The 22,447-nt window shown below is 32.3% G+C and overlaps 1 protein-coding gene across 4 annotated transcripts in view; it reads left to right on the forward strand.

Annotated features, from left to right (window-relative positions):
* Positions 1–22,447, forward strand: part of ERBB4 (erb-b2 receptor tyrosine kinase 4) — a 942,163-nt gene that overhangs the window by 722,141 nt on the left and 197,575 nt on the right. For all 4 annotated transcript variants that reach the window (XM_004674330.2, XM_004674332.2, XM_004674329.2 and 1 more), the window contains exons 17-19: positions 13,849–13,981; positions 17,903–18,025; positions 21,260–21,358. In XM_004674330.2, the coding sequence (XP_004674387.1) occupies positions 13,849–13,981; positions 17,903–18,025; positions 21,260–21,358 (355 nt within the window). The remainder of the gene's footprint in view (positions 1–13,848; positions 13,982–17,902; positions 18,026–21,259; positions 21,359–22,447) is intronic.

Genomic DNA, 22,447 nt, shown 5'->3' on the forward strand with positions numbered 1-22,447 from the left:
GAGAAGAAATCATTAGTTATAGCAGCTTTCTGAGAAAGAGGAATTAGGAGGCAAAGAAATGTGAAAGGGTTAGACTTGGGGATGGAAATATCCCCTATTTTGTTTTATCAGGAGATAATAAGTAATGATAGTGAAAAATGCAGATAATGGAAAGACAAAGATGGATGGAGTTTACATTTAAAGTTCTATATTTTCTCTGAAGTTGTAGGTGAAATTATCTTTTCAAAAAGTGGAGGGTGTGGGCCCTCCCTGGTGGTGCAGCGGGTTAAAGCACTGCATTAAGAAGCTTAAGCCACTTCCACATGAGTTCGATTCCCGCCTGCCCTGGAGGAGATCCACATAGCGTGGCAGACCTCTCCTGACCCGCCCGCTGCTCCCCTCAGCAGTGTACTTCGTCCATCTGTCTGTTCTGCCCCCCACTCTGTCTCTGGTGAATCCTCTCACCTTCCGCATCTCTGGCCTGTACCCCAGTTCTATATGAATAAATAAATAAATCTTTAAAAAAAAAAAAAAGTGGAGGGTGTATTTTGACGTGTGTGTGTGTGTTGAGGGAGTTATGGTCTAGAATAAAATTCAGGTAAAAACTGTGCTAATTTTTGCACTTAAATATTTTGACATAAACTAAAAATTTATCAATATTTTTCAATGTTTTACTTTCCACGTATCTGCCTGAAGGTCACCCTATTTTATTTTTACATACAACAAAAAACAGGCTGTACTTTGTTACACCAGTGAACTTAGTATTAGGAAACTTTTAAATATTTAACAGAATCTAACAATATTCTATGTGTTCTGAGAAATCAACAGATTTTTTATAACTTTTGTGATAATTGTAAAATGCTGATACATAATAATCACATCAATTAACCAGTACTGTAAATATCAGAAAGCATGCAGTCTAGAGAAGACTTAATTTAATCTTCTTTCAAAGTGCTGATTTTTAAGTAATTTTAGATAGATACACATCTTTAAAATTTCAATAAGACATAGGATGTTTTTAATCCTTTAAATTATTTTGATATATCATTAGTTAATAAAATATAAAATGTAATTCATTAAGTTGTAATGATGTTGAAGACTATAGACTACTCCCTTTTCTTTTTCTTGTTCTCTTTTTCTTGTTCTCATCCTCATTCTAACTCTCTCATTCTCTCTATTAATGACTAAGGACATCATTATCTGGTAAAAAGAATAACTGGCATGAATTTTACAAGCTTGAACCCACTTCCTGTAATTTTAAGATACAGTTATAATTGTATTTGTTTGTTTACTGTTTGTTTTAGATATTTGGCTTCAGCCAGTAGCTGAAATACTAACATACTCAGAAGTCCCAAAAGATACCCAAGAAGATACAGTGACACTTTCAGTGCCAGAGAGTGAAGTCAGGAGCTATTAACTGGTCCCTTATGTTCTCACCTCTGTTGGCCTGAAGAAAAACTGAAATTTTGTGTTAACTTAACTGACATGATTATAAGTAAAGGGAAACAATTTGCCTAACTGATATCCCAGATGAAAAACTAGACATATAATTTGAAAAACTGAGAATAATAAAATGAATGAGAGTATATCAGTCAAGATATTTAAAAGGAATTATTATATTTGTTTCATATTGCTTTTATACTATATCCTAATGACCATTTATAAAACAAAGGCATTTTAAAAATATGCTCTCCAAGGTGTCCATAATCTATACAGTCAAATATAGCCTAATGTTAATTGTATACATTATCTCTGTAATATAAATATAACAGAGAAATAACAGATTGAAAAGTGAATGCAGTAGGTAAGAAGAGACTCTGCCTTCATATAGATGTGAGGTTTATTTTCCTTAGTAGTAATGGGTCCCCTGCATGTAAATGAAGTGGTTTCAGGCAAAGTATTCTTATGCTATTTCAGTATTGTTGGAATTGATTTAGGTTGGATTTTTTTTCTTTTACATTATATGGTTACTCTAAATCTGTATTTAGAACATCTGTAGAATCATAACATCCTAAGCAATTGCTTTAGAAAAAAAAAAGGTTTCCCCATAATTAGAAATTTGTTTTAATTAAGAATTGGGCTTTTATATATGTTTAAAAAGATGTTCTATTACTAAACATTGTTATTTGATGTTTAAATTGTGTTTTTGTGAATTTGATTACAATAAAACTCCCCTTAGATTAGAAAAGCAGTTTATTCCATGTTAAAAGCATTATTTAAAGTAGGGTACAATGACCAAAAAGCCTTTTTAAAGGAGTGTTTGTTTGTCTTTGCTCCAAGTCTTCTGTGGTTATTTTAAAAGAGAATAGACAGAAACAGCCACAGCCTCTCATTTTTCCCATTGGGTTACTTCCAATCTACTATGGACCCAAAATTAGAAAAAATTGGGTATTCGTATTTTGCCAAGTTAAATGCTAATGAAGAGCTCTGGTTTTGTTTTGTTTCTGTTCTTTTTACTGATTGTCCAGAACACTATATGCTTGAAGTTCATAAGGTAGAAAAGTATCTTACGTCTTTTGAATATTGCCACTAATTAAGAATGCATGATAATGAACATGCTGTTCATTTTAACATACTTAAATTCCTGGATTCATAAGTTATATCTTTGAGGACATTTTTGAAAGCTTCCACTCAGTGTAACTTGTAAAATTAGAGGGTATCCACTTTCTCCTCCCACCTAATAAGTGTTCAGTCAATAATGATGTAGGTGAAGCCCCGTGAATGACTGAGAGACTGATAATTAAGCATACAAAATGGCAACACAAGCTCATTAACTTATAACTGGCAAAGAAATTGCCACTAGTTTATTCTTTTGTTCTTAAAAATCTGCTTATGTGGAAATAAGGTGTTTGATAGTTAAAAGTGCAAGAAACACAAGAAAAGGTGGACGATCTGGACATAGCTCTAAGTAACATAGTCTGTCATTACTGTTCTCCACCTGCAAAGGGCAGTAAGCTAGTAAAACAACTGGAGGGCATTCAGCTAGTGAAACAACTGATGGGGTTTATTTGGAAATGATGCAACAGACTAATAAGACAGAGTATTTCCATGATGATTGCTGCAAGCACTTCTGTTGAATCCTTTCTCTCTTTGACCCCCACTGAATGCCCTTGAACTTACCACCTCCTGAGTTCAGTAGGAAAAACAAACAATGAGAAAGTGCAAAGCATTATTAGGTTCTACAGATTTCTTATCAAAGCATGCTTGGAACTCTGCCCTTCCAACCTCCCTTACATAGGGTTCTGAATATCATTGTTGATTAGTAACTTGAACAATATTATGTACTATTCTTTTACTAACAGAATTCTAGACATGAGGGAACTGTTGCCAGTGGGTCTAGAGATTTTATCACCGTAGCATATGCTATGCTATTATTTTTCATCTCCATCTTTGTAGAAAGATGGCTATTGCAACCTTCAATGTGAGAACCAAGGACAGTAGTAAAGGGACATGCTCCATCAACTCCCTGACCCTGATCATGCCTAGAGTTTCTCTGTCCAGTGTTTGCTTTCTTCTCATTGGTCATATTTTTGCTCTCTGTTCACACCAAGATGCAGAGAGGCCTGGGGGAGTTATTTCACTTTTTAAAAATGGAAGGAATTTAGGATTGATAGTTGACTTAATCAGTCTGGGACCTTCCCACAGTGTGGTGAGATAAGGGACAAGCTAAGCTACAGCATTCAAACAAAATGAAAATTGGTCTGATGTTAACTTCACTTTTTTAGGAGAAAATATTATCTCACATATTACTTTGAAATCAGGTATATGCAAATATTAAGTACATGCCAAATTCATTTCAGAGAAGCATTAAATAAATCCCTTTTTCATTCAAAATATTTAAAAATTATTTTTATGTTAAGCTTAAATAATAAAGGAAGTTCTAAAATTGACGGATTAATGTGCTTTTCAAGGATAATTTAAAATAAAATTATGCATTCAGTTGTTTGTTTACATAACATTTATTTAGTGCTTCTTTTATTAAACAATAAACTAGCCTCCAAATAAACATAACAACATCTATGGTGTGATTACAGCAGTTAAAAGACTTACATTTATACTTTAAAAAAATATTAATGCCATATTTTACTTTTAACTTCTGATTATATACATATATCTTTGTCCTTTCATAAAGGTATTAGAAAATTATGCCTTGCTCATGAAAATAATACCCATAAAGCTTCAACTTAATTCTAGAATTTCTAGATGAGATAAATTGAACTGGAAGTCAGTGGTACTTAGGATAGGTTAGAAGTAAATGTGATTAATTTGAAATAAAAAATATTTATTAAGGTATAGATCATAGCCAAGAAAATGAGAAAGGGATACTGAGAAAGAGTATGATTATGTGTTGTGTAAGCTTATTGCTGGCTTAAACTGTTATGGAAACCTCAAGTAGAAATTGAATATATATGTTATGGAAACCTCAAGTAGAAATTGAATATATATGAATTCAGAGGAGAGGTCTGCATTGAAGATCGAATGATTCTTACCTTACATAGGTAGAGATGGGTGGTTTCAGATCTGTTCTGTAAATATAAGTAGAGAAGAAAAGAAATCCAATGATAAAATTCTCTGAGCCACCTAAATCCACAGGGAAGGGAGATAAATGAAATAGAGAGAGAACAAAAATGCTAAAAAGGCCTAATTGATAGAGGAGAAACTAGAAGTCTTGGTGTGATAAAGCTCACAGGAAGACAGTGTTTTAGAAAGGGAAAACAATTATTTGTAGAAAATGTTTCAAAATGGTTGGTTAAGAATAGATCTAAGAAATGAATATTTGATTTGACACCAAGAAAGCTATTGGTAACCATGAGAAGGTCTGATGTATTGGAAAGTTTGAGGTAAATTATGTGATAGGAATTAATTCAAGACTCAAGACAGCAGAAATAAAGTGAGCAGCTAGGTTTATTTACAAAGGACATAGGTTGCTATTTTAACAATCGATCCACTACTAAATCAAGTGAATAGAGATATTATAAAAAATATCCCATTTGCTATTTGATTCATTTAATACTAGTAACTGGGCATCTTTTTAGAGAATATAATTAGAGCACATAGAGCAATAAAAAAACAAATAGGTATGATTGTCTCTAGTCTCATAGGAATTATAATTTATTTGAAAATAGAAATGACCCCAAGAAAGAATAATTAGAAATCATTCAACCTATTTTAATCTAGGAATGTATAAAGGAACCAAATATTGGAATAATATTTTAACATAACACATATAAAACACCTAGTAAAAGTAGCTTTGTTCTTTAGCCTTGCAAGAAATATTCAGGGATCCTAGACAGTTGTCCACATTTCTCACATTATCTCTACCACTATGCCTGCCTTTCAGAGTCTTCTCTCATTACACTTCATCCAAATCTTAAGAAATGTTTGATACTCCCAAATGCCCTCTTAGCACGTGAATGCCCTGTAAGAAGGAACCAAGGTGTCCAGCAGACAAAATAAATAGCAAACATCCTCTGAATGGGGAGTGATATTTCTTAAGAAGGGCAGTTCTTAGACCTACTTTTGAAATATTTTGTTAAAAGAAATGCTTTTAGTCTAAAGCAAGGATCAAGGTGTCTAGAAAGCGTAGTAAAGAATTCAAAGGCATTTTATCAGAACTGCATCTAAAGAGAACAAGCTAAACTAGCAAATTAATTGACTTGTGAATACTCTGAAGATACAACTGCTTAATTTTAAACACTTCTGCCCAATGAAGATGACAAAATTGTGAGGCTTTATGCTTTTTAAGACAGAGAGATGCAGTTTGCTAATGAAATATAATCTCTGATAGCAACACAGATTTCTGCTTAAAATGAATGGAAATTTTGAGGTAAAGAAAAACAGCTGTCCCCAAAGAATGCTACCTATAATAATTAATTACTTCCCACTTTCCTTTATAGAGCAGTGCTTATGTAATATTTCCTTGTTTACTATGAAACTAAGAACTTCCTTAATGTGTTGAACAAATCTGTTAGGTAACATAATTAAAGTTGTTAGAGCTTTTTCATTTTTTTTAACCCTTTGTCTCATTGCTTCAGATCATCAAGTTTACTGTAATGATGGGGTTGCACATAATGGACATTTATTTTGTAATTAATGTTCATAACATTTTGTTTATATCATTAAATGCATTATATCTACAGAGGTGAGGATGAAAATGTTCTAGTAATAGTGACATTAATGATATTGACTAATAGTAAACAAAATTACAAGTAAAATCCCATAGATACCTTTAAAGAGAAGAAAAGGATTACCATAAAATGATTAGAATTTGTTCTTAGAAGTTAATCCTAGAATTCAAATAAAGTTATATTTGCATGTTTTTCTAATGGTTTGTCTAAATTAAGAATTAAATACCTTTTAATACTTTTACAGAATAATAGGAAACACGTATTGGAAAATTATTGGAGATAATGTGAAAAGTTTATGCTTAGCAAAAGGAAGTATATACTGTGATTCACTTACTTCAGCTCTTACTTTTCTAGTTATATGTATAATTTACTTAGGAGCCTTGCTTCCTAATCAAAGAATAGAGACATACTCTAATATCCCAGGTTTTCTAAAATAAAAAGTATAACTGTCAATATATGTCTGCTTTACTGTAGACCCAAATAATTTTCATTTACTAATTTAAAAAAGAGGTGTCATATTTAGAGAAGGTATAATTCTGGGTCACAATAAAAACAATTTGTAAGAGGGGCCTAAAAACTGTTAATATGGCTCACCTTGCCCTAGGCAATAACCCTTAAATTTTCTTCTGGGGAATTTCAATATTTCCAGTGTTCCAAGTTCTCTTGTTATGATTCTGAACTGCTTTGGGGAAGGCTGAACAAAATAACACTACAGGAGGCATTGTCACTAGTTGATAAATACTGCTTGTCTTTGCTATTCTTAAAGGAAATTCTTAAATTAAGATTGTAATTCAAAAAAAAAAAAAAACTCCAAATGGTTTCTCACTGAGCAAATAAAATGAAGCTATAATATAACTTACAAATGTCCCTAAGGGCGTAAGGGATTTAATATACTTAAGCTACAATGAACATAGGAATGTAGATAAAATGACAGTACAGTGAGAATTACTGTAGTAAGAGATAACCAAATATCATATCAAAGTGCCTATTAAAAATAAATGTATTTGCATCTTATATTCTCTAGTATAAAACAGGTATTTGAGAAAAAATGCTGAATTATATTTATCTGTTCAAATGGATCTCCAGAAAGATGCATGATATAGATTAAAAAATTAATGGACTTGAGATTCTAAGATGTAAAATGTTAGTAGTGCTGCTTATGTTTGACCTTACTCAAGTAGCTGAGCTTTTTTAGAATATGGGGGTTAGAAGATCTACAGAGCATAGTTATTGTGAAAATACACCATGTATATGAAAAGACATTTTAAGTTAAACAATTACTTTTGGAATAGAAAATTCTATAGCCAGTCTATTTAGATTGTTTGATGCCCAGGTAATTTATAGAGCTTGTAAAACCTAAAACATCTCATGTTTATATTTATGAAAAGGAATATTTCCCCAGTATCAGGATATACTATATTTGATATTTTCATATCTCTTAGATTTTTTTCTCATTGGAATTGAATTGTTAGGGATACTGTGTGTGCTCTAGCATCCATGAGTATATGATAGCAGCCAACACTTTCATTCCTCCTAGTTTAACTGAACTTTTGTTTTTCTTAAACAACTTACACAGTTGATAAATTACCAAAAATATTATTTCCAAAGTTAACAAAATACTCCAAAAATTTCTTTCAAGTAGAGGCAATTTGCTCTTAATTAGTTACACTTTTCTTATTGCAAATGTAAATTAGAAAACATGGGAAGCTTTGCTAAGGATGCATTTAAAGTTTGACATTGGCTTAGACATTTTGTTGATGGTCATTATAAGATTTTTCATAAGGAAGATAGGATACAAATGACAGTCATTGTTACCTAGTTATATTTTTAGTAAAAAACAGCATGAGTATGGAGATTATTACATGTGTAATTTATGAAATATTAAATTACATGAATATCTATTATAGAAAATGGTTATCTTCTTTTATCTTCTGATCAAACAAAATTTGCTCTTGTTATAACACCTATATGAATATTTGGGTGTCTATTTACACGCACACACCCAGATTTGTTAGTTAATAAGCTAGGTTATCCTACATTCTACAAATTGGCTAAAGTTAGGATAAACATTTGATTTATTGTTTACTTAATGGATGTTTGACAGTAATGGGATACATGTGTACAAATGAGTTGTCCAGGCCAAAGGGAGGCAGATGATTCACCATTAGATAAAGGCTTGGTTTAATGATAATATTGACAGGATCTAGAGGCAAACTTATCAGATCTCAGGAATGAAAGAATAGGTAGTCCTCTCTTGTATTTCCTTTTACTGCCTTAGCTAAAGAATGAATTTATGCTTCCAAGTTGAGTTATTTGCTAGAGGGATGACAAATCACTACGAGTAGGAAGCAGGCACATAATTAAAACTCAGATTATTCTGCTTCAAAGGCATTTCTAGCATGTAATACCCTTATTATGGAAAATCATGCAGATTTGAAAAGTAAATGCAAAATAACAATGTTAGGGGTATGATTTTACTTAAATGTCATTGTGCAAATAAACCTGTTGCAATGATCTGACTAGCTCATAGTTTTTGATTATTTTTTCTGCCCATGTAAATTTCAAATAATTTCAGTTTAATCTTTAGTGTTCCTTGATAAAAGTAAAGCAACTCTAATGTGATCCAATAAATCCTGGTGACACTCTTCAAATTGTTAATTTAATTTAAAAACTCAAAGTGGAGCTTTCTAATTAGAATCAATACTGTTAGTTGCAAATTATTTCATTTACTATCTGTGTATCACAGGACTTCAGGTTGTTTATCTTTAATAGAAATTCATTCTATATTCAAGAAATTAGTAAAGGCATACCGATGGTATAAATTTAAAATTACGGTTTTATGTGAAATAGGTATAAAAGAATGTCATAAAGTTAATATTCTTTGCAATGACTATATTAATCAAAATACCAGTTTTACCAAGTTTATAATTTTAAAGAAAATACCACTATCTATATATGTATCTGTATATATAAACACACACATATATGTATATGTGTGTCTCATTAATATGTGTGTGTATATATATATATGTATATGCATATATATGTGTGCATGTGTGCACTTATATACACACATATGAATATATATAATTAATAAGATAGTCTGCCTTTGAAAATTATAGATAATTGTTTTAAAAACATTTATGTTTTAATTATGAAGCAAATAGATTACAAATGAAATGATCCAGTATCTGGAAAGAAGAATGTGTAGAATACATTTAACCTCTCTTCATGATTGGCTCATAAAGTGAAGAAGAATAGTTATTTGTTTCTAGAAGCTGGCTCCATGTATTCACTCACCTCTTATATTCTCCCCTGAGGAATAGCATAGTTCAAATATAATAATGATTCACAACAATACATATTGTCATATGAATAATTGTATAGGGAAATACACTCTTATCATTACCTGCTTAAGACAGGAAATTACATTCAAGGCAATAGAATGCAATATACTGTGTTGTTGCTAAACTTTTAAATGAAATTATGAAAATCCAATTATATACTTTTACATAAATTAGCCAGTACTTCTGTGATGCAGAATCTTTACTGTATTATTTTTTATGAGTAATGGAGAGATATCAGTTTCATGATACTATTTCCAAATCATTTGGCCCATGAAATGTCCTACCTTTAATACTCTAGAGCATCCCAGCCATTTTTAATAAATGGACAAAAGAACAAACAATACCTGCCCCTCTTACAGATAAAGGATTGTAAATTATTCTAGATCCCTTGGTATTTGACCCCTATGATCTCATTAATAATGTCTTGATTCTGGATCTTAGAGATTCCTTTGACACACATATAAGAGGAAAACATTCTCTTTGAGAACTTTAGCTTAGTTGGCCAGCATTGAACCTAAAAGAGATTTATAGAAAATAAAAGAGGCAACTGAAATAACTATATTTTCTTTATATAAAGATACGTAAAGATTTAAATATTAACTATCAGTAAAAATAAACATCTGTCCTACACCTTCAAACATCTAGGTATCATGAAAATTGCAGAATAAGAAATTAAAAGATTGAGTTTGTTCTATAAAGCATAATGTTAATTGTAAGAAACATAATGGTAATTAAATGTCTCAGATACATTAAATTATAATGAATAGAAAGTAAATGCAGAAGTACTTAGATTCTAACAGTGGACAGGGAATAGTAAATTTAAGTCTTAATTGCGAGTGCAAAGTAAATATTCAAGGAAAAAGGAAAAGGCCATAATTATAAAGCTAAACTTTTAGGCAAATATAATTTTCTCTAAATTTAATAAACTTGTATTTCAAAAGAAATACACATTGTAGAGTATGAGAAAATGCACAGTAGGAAGGTACAAAAAATAAGAACACTATAACCATACTATGAAGTGACACCTACCAATAATAATTTATTGTAGGATCTCTCTGGTGGTACAGGGATTAAAATGTCAGCACTATCAAGCTATTACCAGCCTCTGTAGCGTGACTTTGGTCCCCAGACCAGGAGCTGACCCACATGACATAGCAGACCTTTCCTGTCCCGTCCACTGACCACTCAGCAGTACATTTTAGCTGATCTACCTGTTCTGCTCCCTGCTTTGTCTCTGTGAATCCTCACCCCCCCCACCCCCACTCCTCTGGCCTAACCTCAGTTCTTGTCTGCATAAATAAAAATAAATCTTTAAAATATAAATAGCCTATTGTGTATCAGATCTTTTTACACATATACACACATATAAGTGTGTGTATAGATATGTAGATATAGGTATATAGATATAGTTGAATTAGAAATTAAATTTCTGAATTCCCACTGTTTTGTAACCTATTATAAATTTCTATTTCATGGTGATTGTTCGTTCCAGCAGATATTCATGTCATACTACTACTCAATCTATGTTCAGACTTCTCAAATTATCTTAATAATATCCTATAGTTGAATTTTCCAAACTAGGATCTAATTGAGTATTGCATTTCATATCTGCTTGTCATGACTGCTAAGTCTTCTCACACAAGACCAGTGCCTTATTTTGGACATTTCACTTATTTACAAGAACACCCAAGCTGTCTTATACAATGTTCCCTTTCTTGGTTTAACAAGTTGCTTCTTTATGCTTAAAAGTTTGTTTTTCAAGAGTAATTTCTCCTGAAATCTGAAGAATTTTTCACCTTAAAGTATACCACAAAATTATTTGTGTATAATTTTTTAAAGGTTTATCTACTTATGCATACAGAACTGGGGTACAGGCCAGAGGTGCAGGGGCAGTGAGAGGCTTCACCAGAGACAGAGTGGGGAGAACAGACTGATCAGTGAAGTACACTGCTGAGGGGAGCAGCACATGGTCAGGAGAGATCTGCTGTGCCATGTGGGTTACCTCCGGGGCCGAGGATTCAACTTGCATGTAAGCAGCTGCGGCTAGCTTGCCGTGCAGAGGCCTTACCTGTTGCACCACCAGGTAGGGCCTTGTGTATAATTTTTAAATACAGAAACTTGTTTTTTCAATTCTTCAGGTTGCTTGTAAGTCTACCATTCCTTCAGACTGGTAAGATTTTTTTTTAAAAAGTTAAAAAATCCATATCAACCAAGAAACTGTTGTGGGGAAATAAATGAAAGTTAATACTAACTAGAAAAATATGAAAAGTATTGTCAAATGAAGTTTTATTGTTTTATTTTCATTACCATTGCCAGTCTAAATTGTAATGACATGACAGTTGATATCTACATGAATTGGATGAAAAGATGGGTTTTGTTCTTTTCCACTGAGAGTTCTTTTCTTTTTCTTAAAGTGAAAAACAGCAAGAACAAAATTAAGCATTTTCTTTTGATTTACAGTGACATTGACACATTTTCATATATGTGTGCAATGTATTCTTTTGTGAAATAAGTAAGCAGAGAAAGTTTAGAGTTGTTTGAAATCTGTATTAACAAAATCCGGGGCATTGTTCTCCATCATGTATAAATCTATTGTAGTATGAGATCAGGTAAAGGAAGTGAAAATATAACCCTTTTTATAGTAGATTTTTTTTCAGTGATATATTATGCATCTAAACTGAAAAGTATGCCTCAGGTTGAAAATTTAAAATATTTTTAAAATACATATTTAACGGGTGTGTACAAAAATATGGTCTTATACTCACCAAAACACATCTCAATGATGAGTATGTGTCCGCACTGCAGTTTAATTTTCTTAGCATAGATTTTTATATCTTGAGAAATTCCATTTAGGAAAATCTAGTTGAGTTATAGCAACATTTCAACATGCTATTGTGCTTTCAACTATCAGGAAAACAACCTTTAGGATGAACTGCTTTTTAAGGTTTGCTGTAGTTTTATGACAGTATAATCTTTAAAAGACATGATTTCATTTATAGAGTTGCACAGGTATTTTTCAAGAGTTTTTTTTTTTAACTGTATAAACTTAGGATCACCAGCTAGCTAGCTATCATTATTTCTGATGACTTTGAAGAAAATTTATATATATCTACAATAATTCTTTTCTAAAAAAAATCACTGTATGGAGTAGAATCTTCAGAAAATATGAACATAAGACATAATTTACTAAAGAGTGCATAGATATTCAGGGAATTATCTTTTAATCTTGGCATATATTATTGCTTATAGTCAAGTATGTATTGGATGGCACCTGTATGTTTACTCTGGGCTACTTATTATGGTGTATGAAATAATATATTTAACAACTCTGACCACAGACAGTTTGTATCTGCTATTGAACAACTCTTAATCCACAAGAAAGGAAAAAAGAAATAATGTAAACAGTAAGAAATGATCAAGAAATAACAAAATTATATTTTGCTAACAATACATTGAAGAAACATTTTGAGAATTAAAGTCTCCTGATAGACTTCTCCTAATCCCTTTGGTACTTTGTGTCTTTGTATGTAACACTTAGTGCTCACTCCTCTTTTATGGGTATGTGATGCTTTCCATAACCATTTTTTTATATTAACACTTGCTCCTGTCATCACAGCTCTGAAAACCTGCATGACCCAATTCTTTCTCTTTCTTGTACTCATTCTCCTGTCAGGTTGCCCTTACTAGACTTGAAGATAACAATTCTGGCAGTACAGCTTTCTTCTTGGTACCCCTGTATTCTGGAGGTGTGGGGTTCATGGCCCTGTAGACCCCTCATTTTCATTTTAGTGTTTTTAAAGTGGAGATGATTTGGCAATATTTAGAGATATTTTCATGACTAGAGGGCAGGGGAATACTGGCATGTAGTGAATGAAGGGCCAGGATGCTGCTAAGTACCCTACTATGCACAAGACTGTACCCCACAAGATCCAAGTATCAAGTGCAAAATGTCAATAGTGCCACTGTTGAGAAAGCTTGCATTAGAGAAAATGCTAAAAATAATATGTGCTGCAACAATATTTTCAAACTATTTCTCTATATGTATAGTTAGAATAAGGTTAAGACCATTTAAACAGCTTATGTACCAATATTTTGACATACATTCTTCATTCTGCTATCAAGTTTTGCATCATCTCATTATATGGCATGCTGTGGCTACTCATCCCCAAAGACCAATTATATATGCATGGTTGATTATTGACAAACAATGCTAAAACAAAAACAAATACTATCCATACCAGGAAAAACATTTTTGTAACAGTCCTAATGCATTTTTATTTGCCTCTCTCTAACGGACTAGATTTTGCTATATAGATATATATTTGAATGATCGCTGTCCCGTGCCCTTGTCTTTTCCCTATTCATTCTTTACTTTTTCCCCATCTGGTTGACAGGACTCCTCTGATTGCAGCTGGAGTCATTGGTGGGCTCTTCATCCTGGTCATTGTGGGTCTGACATTTGCAGTTTATGTTAGAAGGAAGAGTATCAAAAAGAAAAGAGCCTTGAGAAGATTCCTGGAAACAGAGGTGAAGTGCTTTTCCTTCTATTTTTGTATATAGGGATTCTCACAAGGTTTAGAAATGTGTGATGGTAACTCAGTTTTTTGTTTGCTTGTTTTTTATTCGGAGTGAAAATGTGTTCAAAACATGCTTAAGGTTTCTTGGTTTCATAGGAAGTCATACAAAGTTGAGGAGAAATCAGAGGACATGCTACTGGCAGGTATCATCTTAACAGCAGAACTAGATAATGCCTGGGTACAAAGTACCTGAGCAGTAGAGTTAAAGGGATGTAAGGAAGACAGAATTTTTCTGGTTCTAAATAAAAGCTGATAGCAACTAATTTATGCTTTCTTTAGGGTATTAAATTAGTAGTCAATGATCTCATTATACCAGCAGTGAAAGACTGAGCTTAGAGGATAAAGCTTAGTGTTGTAACCACACAGCTTTTACCACACAAATTTATGAGATGCACTTAATATTCTGCATGTTGATTATTGTGAATATGTAAATTGTCCATGTATTATTATAATTTCTTTTATACTACCACACTTGAGTTTTCTAGCATGCAAGTTGATAGTTTTTACTGTATGGGTTACTGAAAAAAAAAAATACAGAATATTTTGCATCACCAGTTCCTTGACAACTTGCATCCTTCCTCTTTCTCCTGATACATACTTGTGTCTGTAAGAGCATTTTAGAGCAATTGTGTTCTGAGATTAACCCTTCCCTGGATTTTCTTTCTTTCCCATAGTCAGCATGATGGTCTGACTTTTCCTCTTAGTACCAACAGGAGTGGAAATATGCATTCATTCATAAATTTCATATGATGATAATGCATTAAATTTTAGTTCATTTCTTTAGAGAACTCAAAACTAAATAAAGAATTGTGTGAAGCTACTTTACATTTTTATGTAGGAAGGTACTTTCTCAGGATTGGAGTTATCTGAAATTAGTGTTCCATCTCATCAAGAAGTGTTGGAACCTTAGAAAGGTGATTGATTATATCCTAGGGAAGACATAATAGTGATCCCTACTTGAACTGGTTTTTACAGAACAACTTGACCACTTTCATTGTGGCACATAATAAAAGTTTGGACACAACACAAGACATGTACTATGCTTATGTTCGTAGTTAACTATGAAGTATGGAGTCAGGACTAGGCATATGTCCATAGGTAACTAGGATGTTGGAGGCAGGTAGAAATCTCCCTGGTGGCTAGTTCAGGGCAGTTATAGAAGTCTGAGAAGTAAAGTAAACTGCAGTGGGAGAGAAAATGAAGACTTGGCTCAGCTTGTGATTAAATAAATAGAAGTGAAATTCAGTCTCTTAATTAAAGTCTCATTACTATGAAACGAGTTTTGTTAGTTATCATGGTGTTTTCTAAGACTACCCTCCAAATTGTCATTTCATTAGTAGGTAAACATGATTAGTTTTATAAGCATATTTTATTTTTTATAGAAAGTTATCACTTAAGGACTAAATGAGATAATTATAGAATTGCCACCTTTCTCTCATTAGAATAAATAATCTATGATTTTCTACCATCTGAATAAAAGAGGAGTTCTTAAAAGGATCAATTTATATCTGTTAATACTAAATCTAGAAATGTGCCTCAAAGGTGAAAAATCTATTAATATGTAATCCATTGTTGGATTGTACTTAATGTTGATAAGCTTTCACCAAATCATTTCATTCCAGATTGTCTATATTCTGTTATGTATGGAAGTAGAAAATATATTGTTTTTCAATATATACTTTTTAAGGTGCACTGTGGGACTGATGTTTTGATAAATGCTTTAATTAGAAAATGTATTAAGGAGACGTGAGGTTTTGAAGAATGAAATTCAGGACCACAACAGCCTGCCATCTGTGTTCTATTTATGCTATATCCCGTATCATCCTTAAGCAATCTCCTACATCTTCTGTTTAACAAATGAGAAACCTGGAGCCACGGGGGTAAATTGCTTTCTTTCTAATCCTACGAGTGACGGCAGTCATCTAAAAAACCTACAAATTTAAATTCAATCCTCTTTCACCCACACTGGTTCTTTCTAAAGATCCTCCTTTAGAAGGATCTTAGTTTAACACCTAAGCTCTTGGGAAAAAAAAATGTGATTATAAAACTGTTTAAAGGATACCTAAGAAAGTGCAGAACTCTAAGCATCTCATAGGGAGTAAAGTGTTTCAAAAGATGAGGTGGCTTGAGGGGTTAAGTCTCAGCATTATGAAGCTCTCTCCAGCCACTGCAGGACAAATTCCATCCCCAGACAGGGAGCTGACCCACATGGCACAGCAGACCTCTCCTGTGTTGCCCAGTGCTCCCCTCAGCAATGTACTTGATTAGACCTGCCTGTTCTGCTGCCTGATCTGTTTCTGATGAATCCTTTCACCCCCACACCTCTGGCTTATGCCCCAGTTCTAATATGCATAAATAAATAAAAATAATCTTTAAAAATGTTTATAAAGATGAGATGATGGCATAGTACAGGTCAAACCATAAATGTATTAGCCCAAAGTGCTGAACCCTGCCCCCACATATGTTTAGAAATTACTGATACATATAGTACTTACATCAAAATCTACCAAATAAACCTGCGCAACAGAGCTGCTTTTAATTAAGAGGGATTTCTGCGGGGGCATCTTTTCCATATTTAGCTAAGAATTTAGTGATTCTTTCTGAAGTTCTTTTATGTGATTTGAATGTAATTCATTTTTACAATGTAAATTTGAAAATAAGTTTGTCAAATTCTTAGAAAATAGACCAGGTATATTGACTTTTTTCCACATCTGTGCAAAATTTTTACTATCACTGTACTTCTCTATACTCAATGTTTTTCAGCTAATTAAGTAGACTGTGATGTTCACAGAAGCATGATAATAATAACCAAACAAGAGGGCCATCGCGTACTTAGCCTTGTGAACAGACATTTTAAAATACTTGGGGTGGTTTTTAAGACAATTTGAGTGGGAACAGCCTTTAATTATTTCTTTATACTGTGAAAGAGCAAGGGAAGTGTCTGTGTTTTGTTCCTAAATTTGACTTTAAAAAATAGAAGAAGAAACTTGTTTCTCTTACTTGCCGTTTTCTCGTAAAGCAGAGATGAAAAGGCAGAATTTTAACCATAGCACGTAGACATTTTGGTCCCCCAGTTTTTCTCATGTCCATGATCATTGGCTGAAGGCTCATCACCTCAGACTGGCTGAAGGCTGCCACTCACATACCTACTCCCTGCTTATCCATGCGCGTTGGCCAAATTATATTTAAACAATTATCTGAAATTCTTAAAATAATTCGATTCGTTTTGACTGCACCCGGCCTACCTCAAGGTCTGGTGTTTGCCACCCCAGTTTCACTCTTTGGACCTCCGCCTGTCCTTTAGGAAGCAAAAACAAGTGAATCTCATGTCTTCTTGATTGCTGTATTTCTTCTTATTTCTTAACTTTTATTTATGATATAGAATCAATTCCTTTGAACTATTTGACCTGGAAGGTAATGTAGGGCCTTTCTATTTCAAATATATTCAAAAACCATTATCATAGGCAGGTATCATCTGGAGTTCTAGGGAAATGGAAATTTCATTACAGTTATAATCACTGTCCTGAGTTAGTGGCATTGTACTGGTTTCTTTTGTAGCTCGACATGTTCGTGCTAGCTTTCCGGAGAGATATTATGTGCTAAGAGGGCTATGTTTTATTTTTTTATGTGTTAAATTCCCTAAACTAGTATGTCTCAGGGAGTTTCACATTTGTTACTTGTGTTCACCCAGGCAAAGAGCATGAAAGGAGAAAGAAAGGCTTAAATATATGGCGAGTGGTTGATATTAAAAAATACGGTCAAGGAAAAGTACGTGTGTGCAATTTTGTATATGTAAGAAAGAAAGATGAAGAATCCGTTGATTTGTTGAATTGAATGGTGTATAACCACCTGTATTCCTTCTGCTTTGCAGTTGGTAGAACCTTTAACTCCTAGTGGCACAGCACCCAATCAAGCTCAACTTCGGATTTTGAAAGAAACTGAGCTCAAAAGAGTAAAAGTACTTGGTTCGGGGGCTTTTGGAACTGTTTATAAAGTAAGTTTAAAAAAAAAAAAAACTATTGTAAATTTTGTTCTAGAGTTTTTTGTTTTTTTAATAATAACTACAGTAATTGTGATAGTCAACTGAATATCCTTTTAAGATTCAGAGAGGAAACTTAATAGTGTTGAGAAGTCATTGCACAGATGTATTCATTAATTTTTTTTGAACAAGCTATAGTCAGGAAAAGACAAAAAACGCTGGTACTGAAACAAAGTTTCTGAGTTCCTTTCAATGTCATCTCCCCTTTTGCAAACTTAACTCTTACCCAAAATACCTAGCTCCCCAACTCTAGCCTATTACCCATGCCCCCTACACCGTGCTCCTTGAAACACCAGGCAGTCCTGGGGGCAGAAGTGGAAGGGGAGTTAATGTGCAACATCCTTGTTCTTTTTCTGCTTTACCCAACTTCAGGCCCCTGCTTAGCAGATTTCATTTGACTTCACATAAACGTCCTGATGCATTTATTGAACAACATGGGCTCCGAAAACGTGTTTTGCTTACATGGTAATATATGACCGAAAAGATAACCAGATGACTTCCAGTTTTGATGTCCTCATCATATGTGCAAAGAAACAAAAAAGTACATTTCTTTGTGAAAGTCTGGTCGGATAGAAGGAAAGGGTGACATCATAAGTTTTTAATAAGAGTTATTTCTCAAATGATGGCATGTACATATTTGCTTATTTTGCTTAATTACAAGATCAGTTCAGAGGCCAAACTCAAGGTTAATTGTGGTGAAATTTACTTTTAATAGCAAATAGCAGGAATAAAGAACTGTGATGGGTTAGTGTTCAATTCTTCTTATAATGTTCATGACTATGATTCCAAAAATTTTTCTGGTGGTTTCATATAACTCTGAAAATTACATGCAACTCTACATTTTTTACAAGCAAAATTGTTAAAATATATCAGATCCTAGAAATTTTATGGTTTAAAATATTCATTTTTTATAGTTTAAAACAAGTTTTTAACATAAAAATTTCATAGTTATGATATGAGCCTTGATTTTCTTCTCCGAGTGTTTCAAAAATAATCCAACTCTCTAAAAATATAACTTGTTCTAAGAACAAAGTACAAAAATTTCCCAATTTATTTCATAATGCACATTTTGTTAAATTAAGTTCAGAATTAGCTAAGCATCTAATTTAAATAAGACTATTCTAAGCAGACTTAACCTTTTTAACCTCAGAATTGCTGTATGCTCACAAAATTTCTTTTCTCTCTGTTATGCTAGGAAAAAAAAGTAGTTCCATTTTAAAGATACCTCAACCTTGGGTCATTTTAAAATTATTTATCCTTATATATTTAAAGATGCTACCTTATAACTCAGGGACCTTGGCAGGAAAAAAAAAAATCACCCATTTGGACATTTAATTACAAATCTTCAATAGGTATGAACATTCCTTAAATATATATGAATTTTCTGCGTAGAGTATAATATCATTGACCTAAGCTTTAATCACTATATTAGTTGTTAGGACATACTGTCTTATGCTCTAATTATTCTTGATGACAGAAGTGCAAGTTAGCATAGCTGATAATTTGGTTAATTTTTCCTCCTAACTAGAGGTAAACTGTGTTTAAGTATAAAAGATTTTAACCAATATTGTGGGTATCAGCAGAGTTTTATTATCTGACTGGGCCTAGAAAATAAGTAATTATAATTATTTTAAAAAGCAGTAAAATTCATTCACACTGAAGATGTATTCTTATTTCAAAAACTTACTTACTCTAGGAATGTTTTAATTTTAACCACTCTGTGGTTATTTTATTGAATAATGGTAAATATGTTTTTTCACTATATACCATTAGTGCGAAAATATGAACTTGGATCATTGGCTTTTTGTTCCCTCATTTCTACATTAGTATTTTTTTTTCATATTTTATACCATGGCAAGTTTGATTGATATTTTTCTTTTGGTACATAGATTTCTCTATTTGATCTAGGTACAAATTCATCTTGTAAATGTTAAAGGCATTTTCTTTATTATTTTGACTTTTTACTAAATCTTGTGTTGAGATATCCTCTCATTTTATTACATTTGGCAACACAAATATGTATGTTTTAGCATAGCAGTACAATTCAGAAGTAGAAGCTTGTTTTCAAGAACAATCGATCTTCTTCCTTTGATTTGAATGTTAAAAGTTGCCTCATTTGATGTCAATGACAATATATTAAAATATCCATTTTTATTTTTATTTTTTTTATTTATTTTTCCCATATAGCCTCATTTGTTTGTGTTCTTTTGACACAATACAAAAAAAAAAAAAAAAAAAGCTTATACTACTCTATACTCTATACTACTCTATACTTCACTGTATGTTTTATTCAAATCATTGTTTTTGTTCAAATGGTTGAATGGTTGAACAGACCAGAAGTCTTTTATTTAGTTTATTATTGTACTTTACTCAGATTCCACCAAATTTGTTTTCCAATAATAAATTTTTTAACCTGTTATATTATTTTCTTTTTTTTATATTTTTATTGAGGTAACATTGTTTTACAAATCTATAAATGATTATGATGTTGCAATTATATGTTTCAAAAGAGAGGACAATGGCCAATTTGAACACTCTATTTTGTTTCAAAGATAATAAAAGTCCTTTATATGAACTATATAGTAATATAGACTAGTATATATTCAACACTCTAACACTTGACATTGGATGCTAATTTTTAAATAATCACCTTAAATATTATTTGTTAAATTAGTATGAACTTTAGGAACATGTATATGAATCTAAATATAAAGAATAATATTCATTATAACATTTTTTAACTACAGAATAATGAGATAAAGTTACAGTTGAAAAGAACCTTTCACATTAATTAGCTCAGTTCTAATTTTCAAAGGAAACAACAGCCCTCTCAAATTCATGAAAAGTTGATGTCATCCAAATCAAATATTTTATTCTCTCTTATTTCAATGTCTTTATATTATTAAAGTCTTTTTCATGAACACAAATTAAATTTTATAATAGTGTAAATATCTTGAAAACAGCATGCATAAGACAATATGTATTATTGTCTTCAGATAATAATACAGACGATATTACTGATAACTTACATAACAACAAATGCTTATTAATATTGATTGAATGTAAGAATAGGTGCCTTCCAAATTATCTTCTAAGGAACTATTAGGGTTCAGTTGTCAAATCAAATTTTGTATCTGGTATAAATGTTTAATATGTTTAATACACATTTAATGTGATTTGTCTCCACAGGGTATTTGGGTACCTGAAGGAGAAACAGTGAAGATTCCTGTGGCTATTAAGATACTTAATGAAACAACTGGTCCTAAAGCCAATGTGGAATTCATGGATGTAAGTATAGTCACCCAGGCAATCACTGAATCCATTATTAACATTATTTAGAATTTCAAAATTTACTCTATAACTTACAAAGTTTCTTCTCTGGAAATGCTTTGTTCTTATATTTAAAGTCTTAAGCAGGGGTCAGCAAACTTTTGCTTAAAATTCCAGAGACTAAATTATCAAGATTTGTGTACAATATGATCTCTCTGGCAACTATTCAACTCTGTCCTTCCATTAAGTAAGTAACCATAGGAAACTGAAAAGAAAACACACACAAACACACATAAAACTTGATTTAAATAAACAGATCAATCTAGGCCTGTAAGCCAATTGCTGCCCTCAAGAGCTACTTGTTTAACCATTATGGCAAACTTTATTAGGGGGTAATGAAGATGATCTGAGACTACTTTATTTATTGTATGATCAATTTAGTTAAAAACAATTAAGTTTATTTTCTATAATAAATTAGTCAATGTTAAATTTACTGTTTATTTATTTATGTGTAGAAGAGCTGGGACGTGGACCAGATGTGGGCGGGAGGTGAGGCGGGATTCCCCAGAGACATAATGGAGAGTAGACCAGGTGGATTCCTGAAATACACTGATAAGAAGAACAAGTGCATGAGATTGGAGAAATCTGCTGTGCAGATGTGAGATAGTTCCCTGTCCAGGGATCAAACTCAGGCCTACGTAGTGCTAGTGTTGAGATATAAACCCTAGGCCATGATGGAAGCCCTGTCCCTGGTAAGTGTAAATGAGAACCTAAGTCAGATGACAGCCCATTAAAACTTACTTTTTTTAGTTTGACACTCAATAGATTATGAAAAAAAAAAAAAAAAAGTCCCAATGAAATAATTAGACAGTTCTAAAGAGTAAAAGTAGTTTATCAGGTCAACACAACCTTGAGATTTCCCGTCAAAATTTTGTAGTTAAACTCTTTAGCAAATTTTAGAAGGTAGGACAGAACAATATTATGTTCATAGTGTGTGTGTATATTAATATATCATTAATAATATTAATATATATTATATATATAATATATATATAATATATATATACATATAGTATGCTATTGTTTTTTCACATTCAACACACATTT

Source organism: Condylura cristata, unplaced genomic scaffold, assembly GCF_000260355.1.
Source record: "Condylura cristata isolate star-nosed mole 26May11 unplaced genomic scaffold, ConCri1.0 scaffold00002, whole genome shotgun sequence".
NCBI classification, from domain to species: domain Eukaryota; kingdom Metazoa; phylum Chordata; class Mammalia; order Eulipotyphla; family Talpidae; genus Condylura; species Condylura cristata.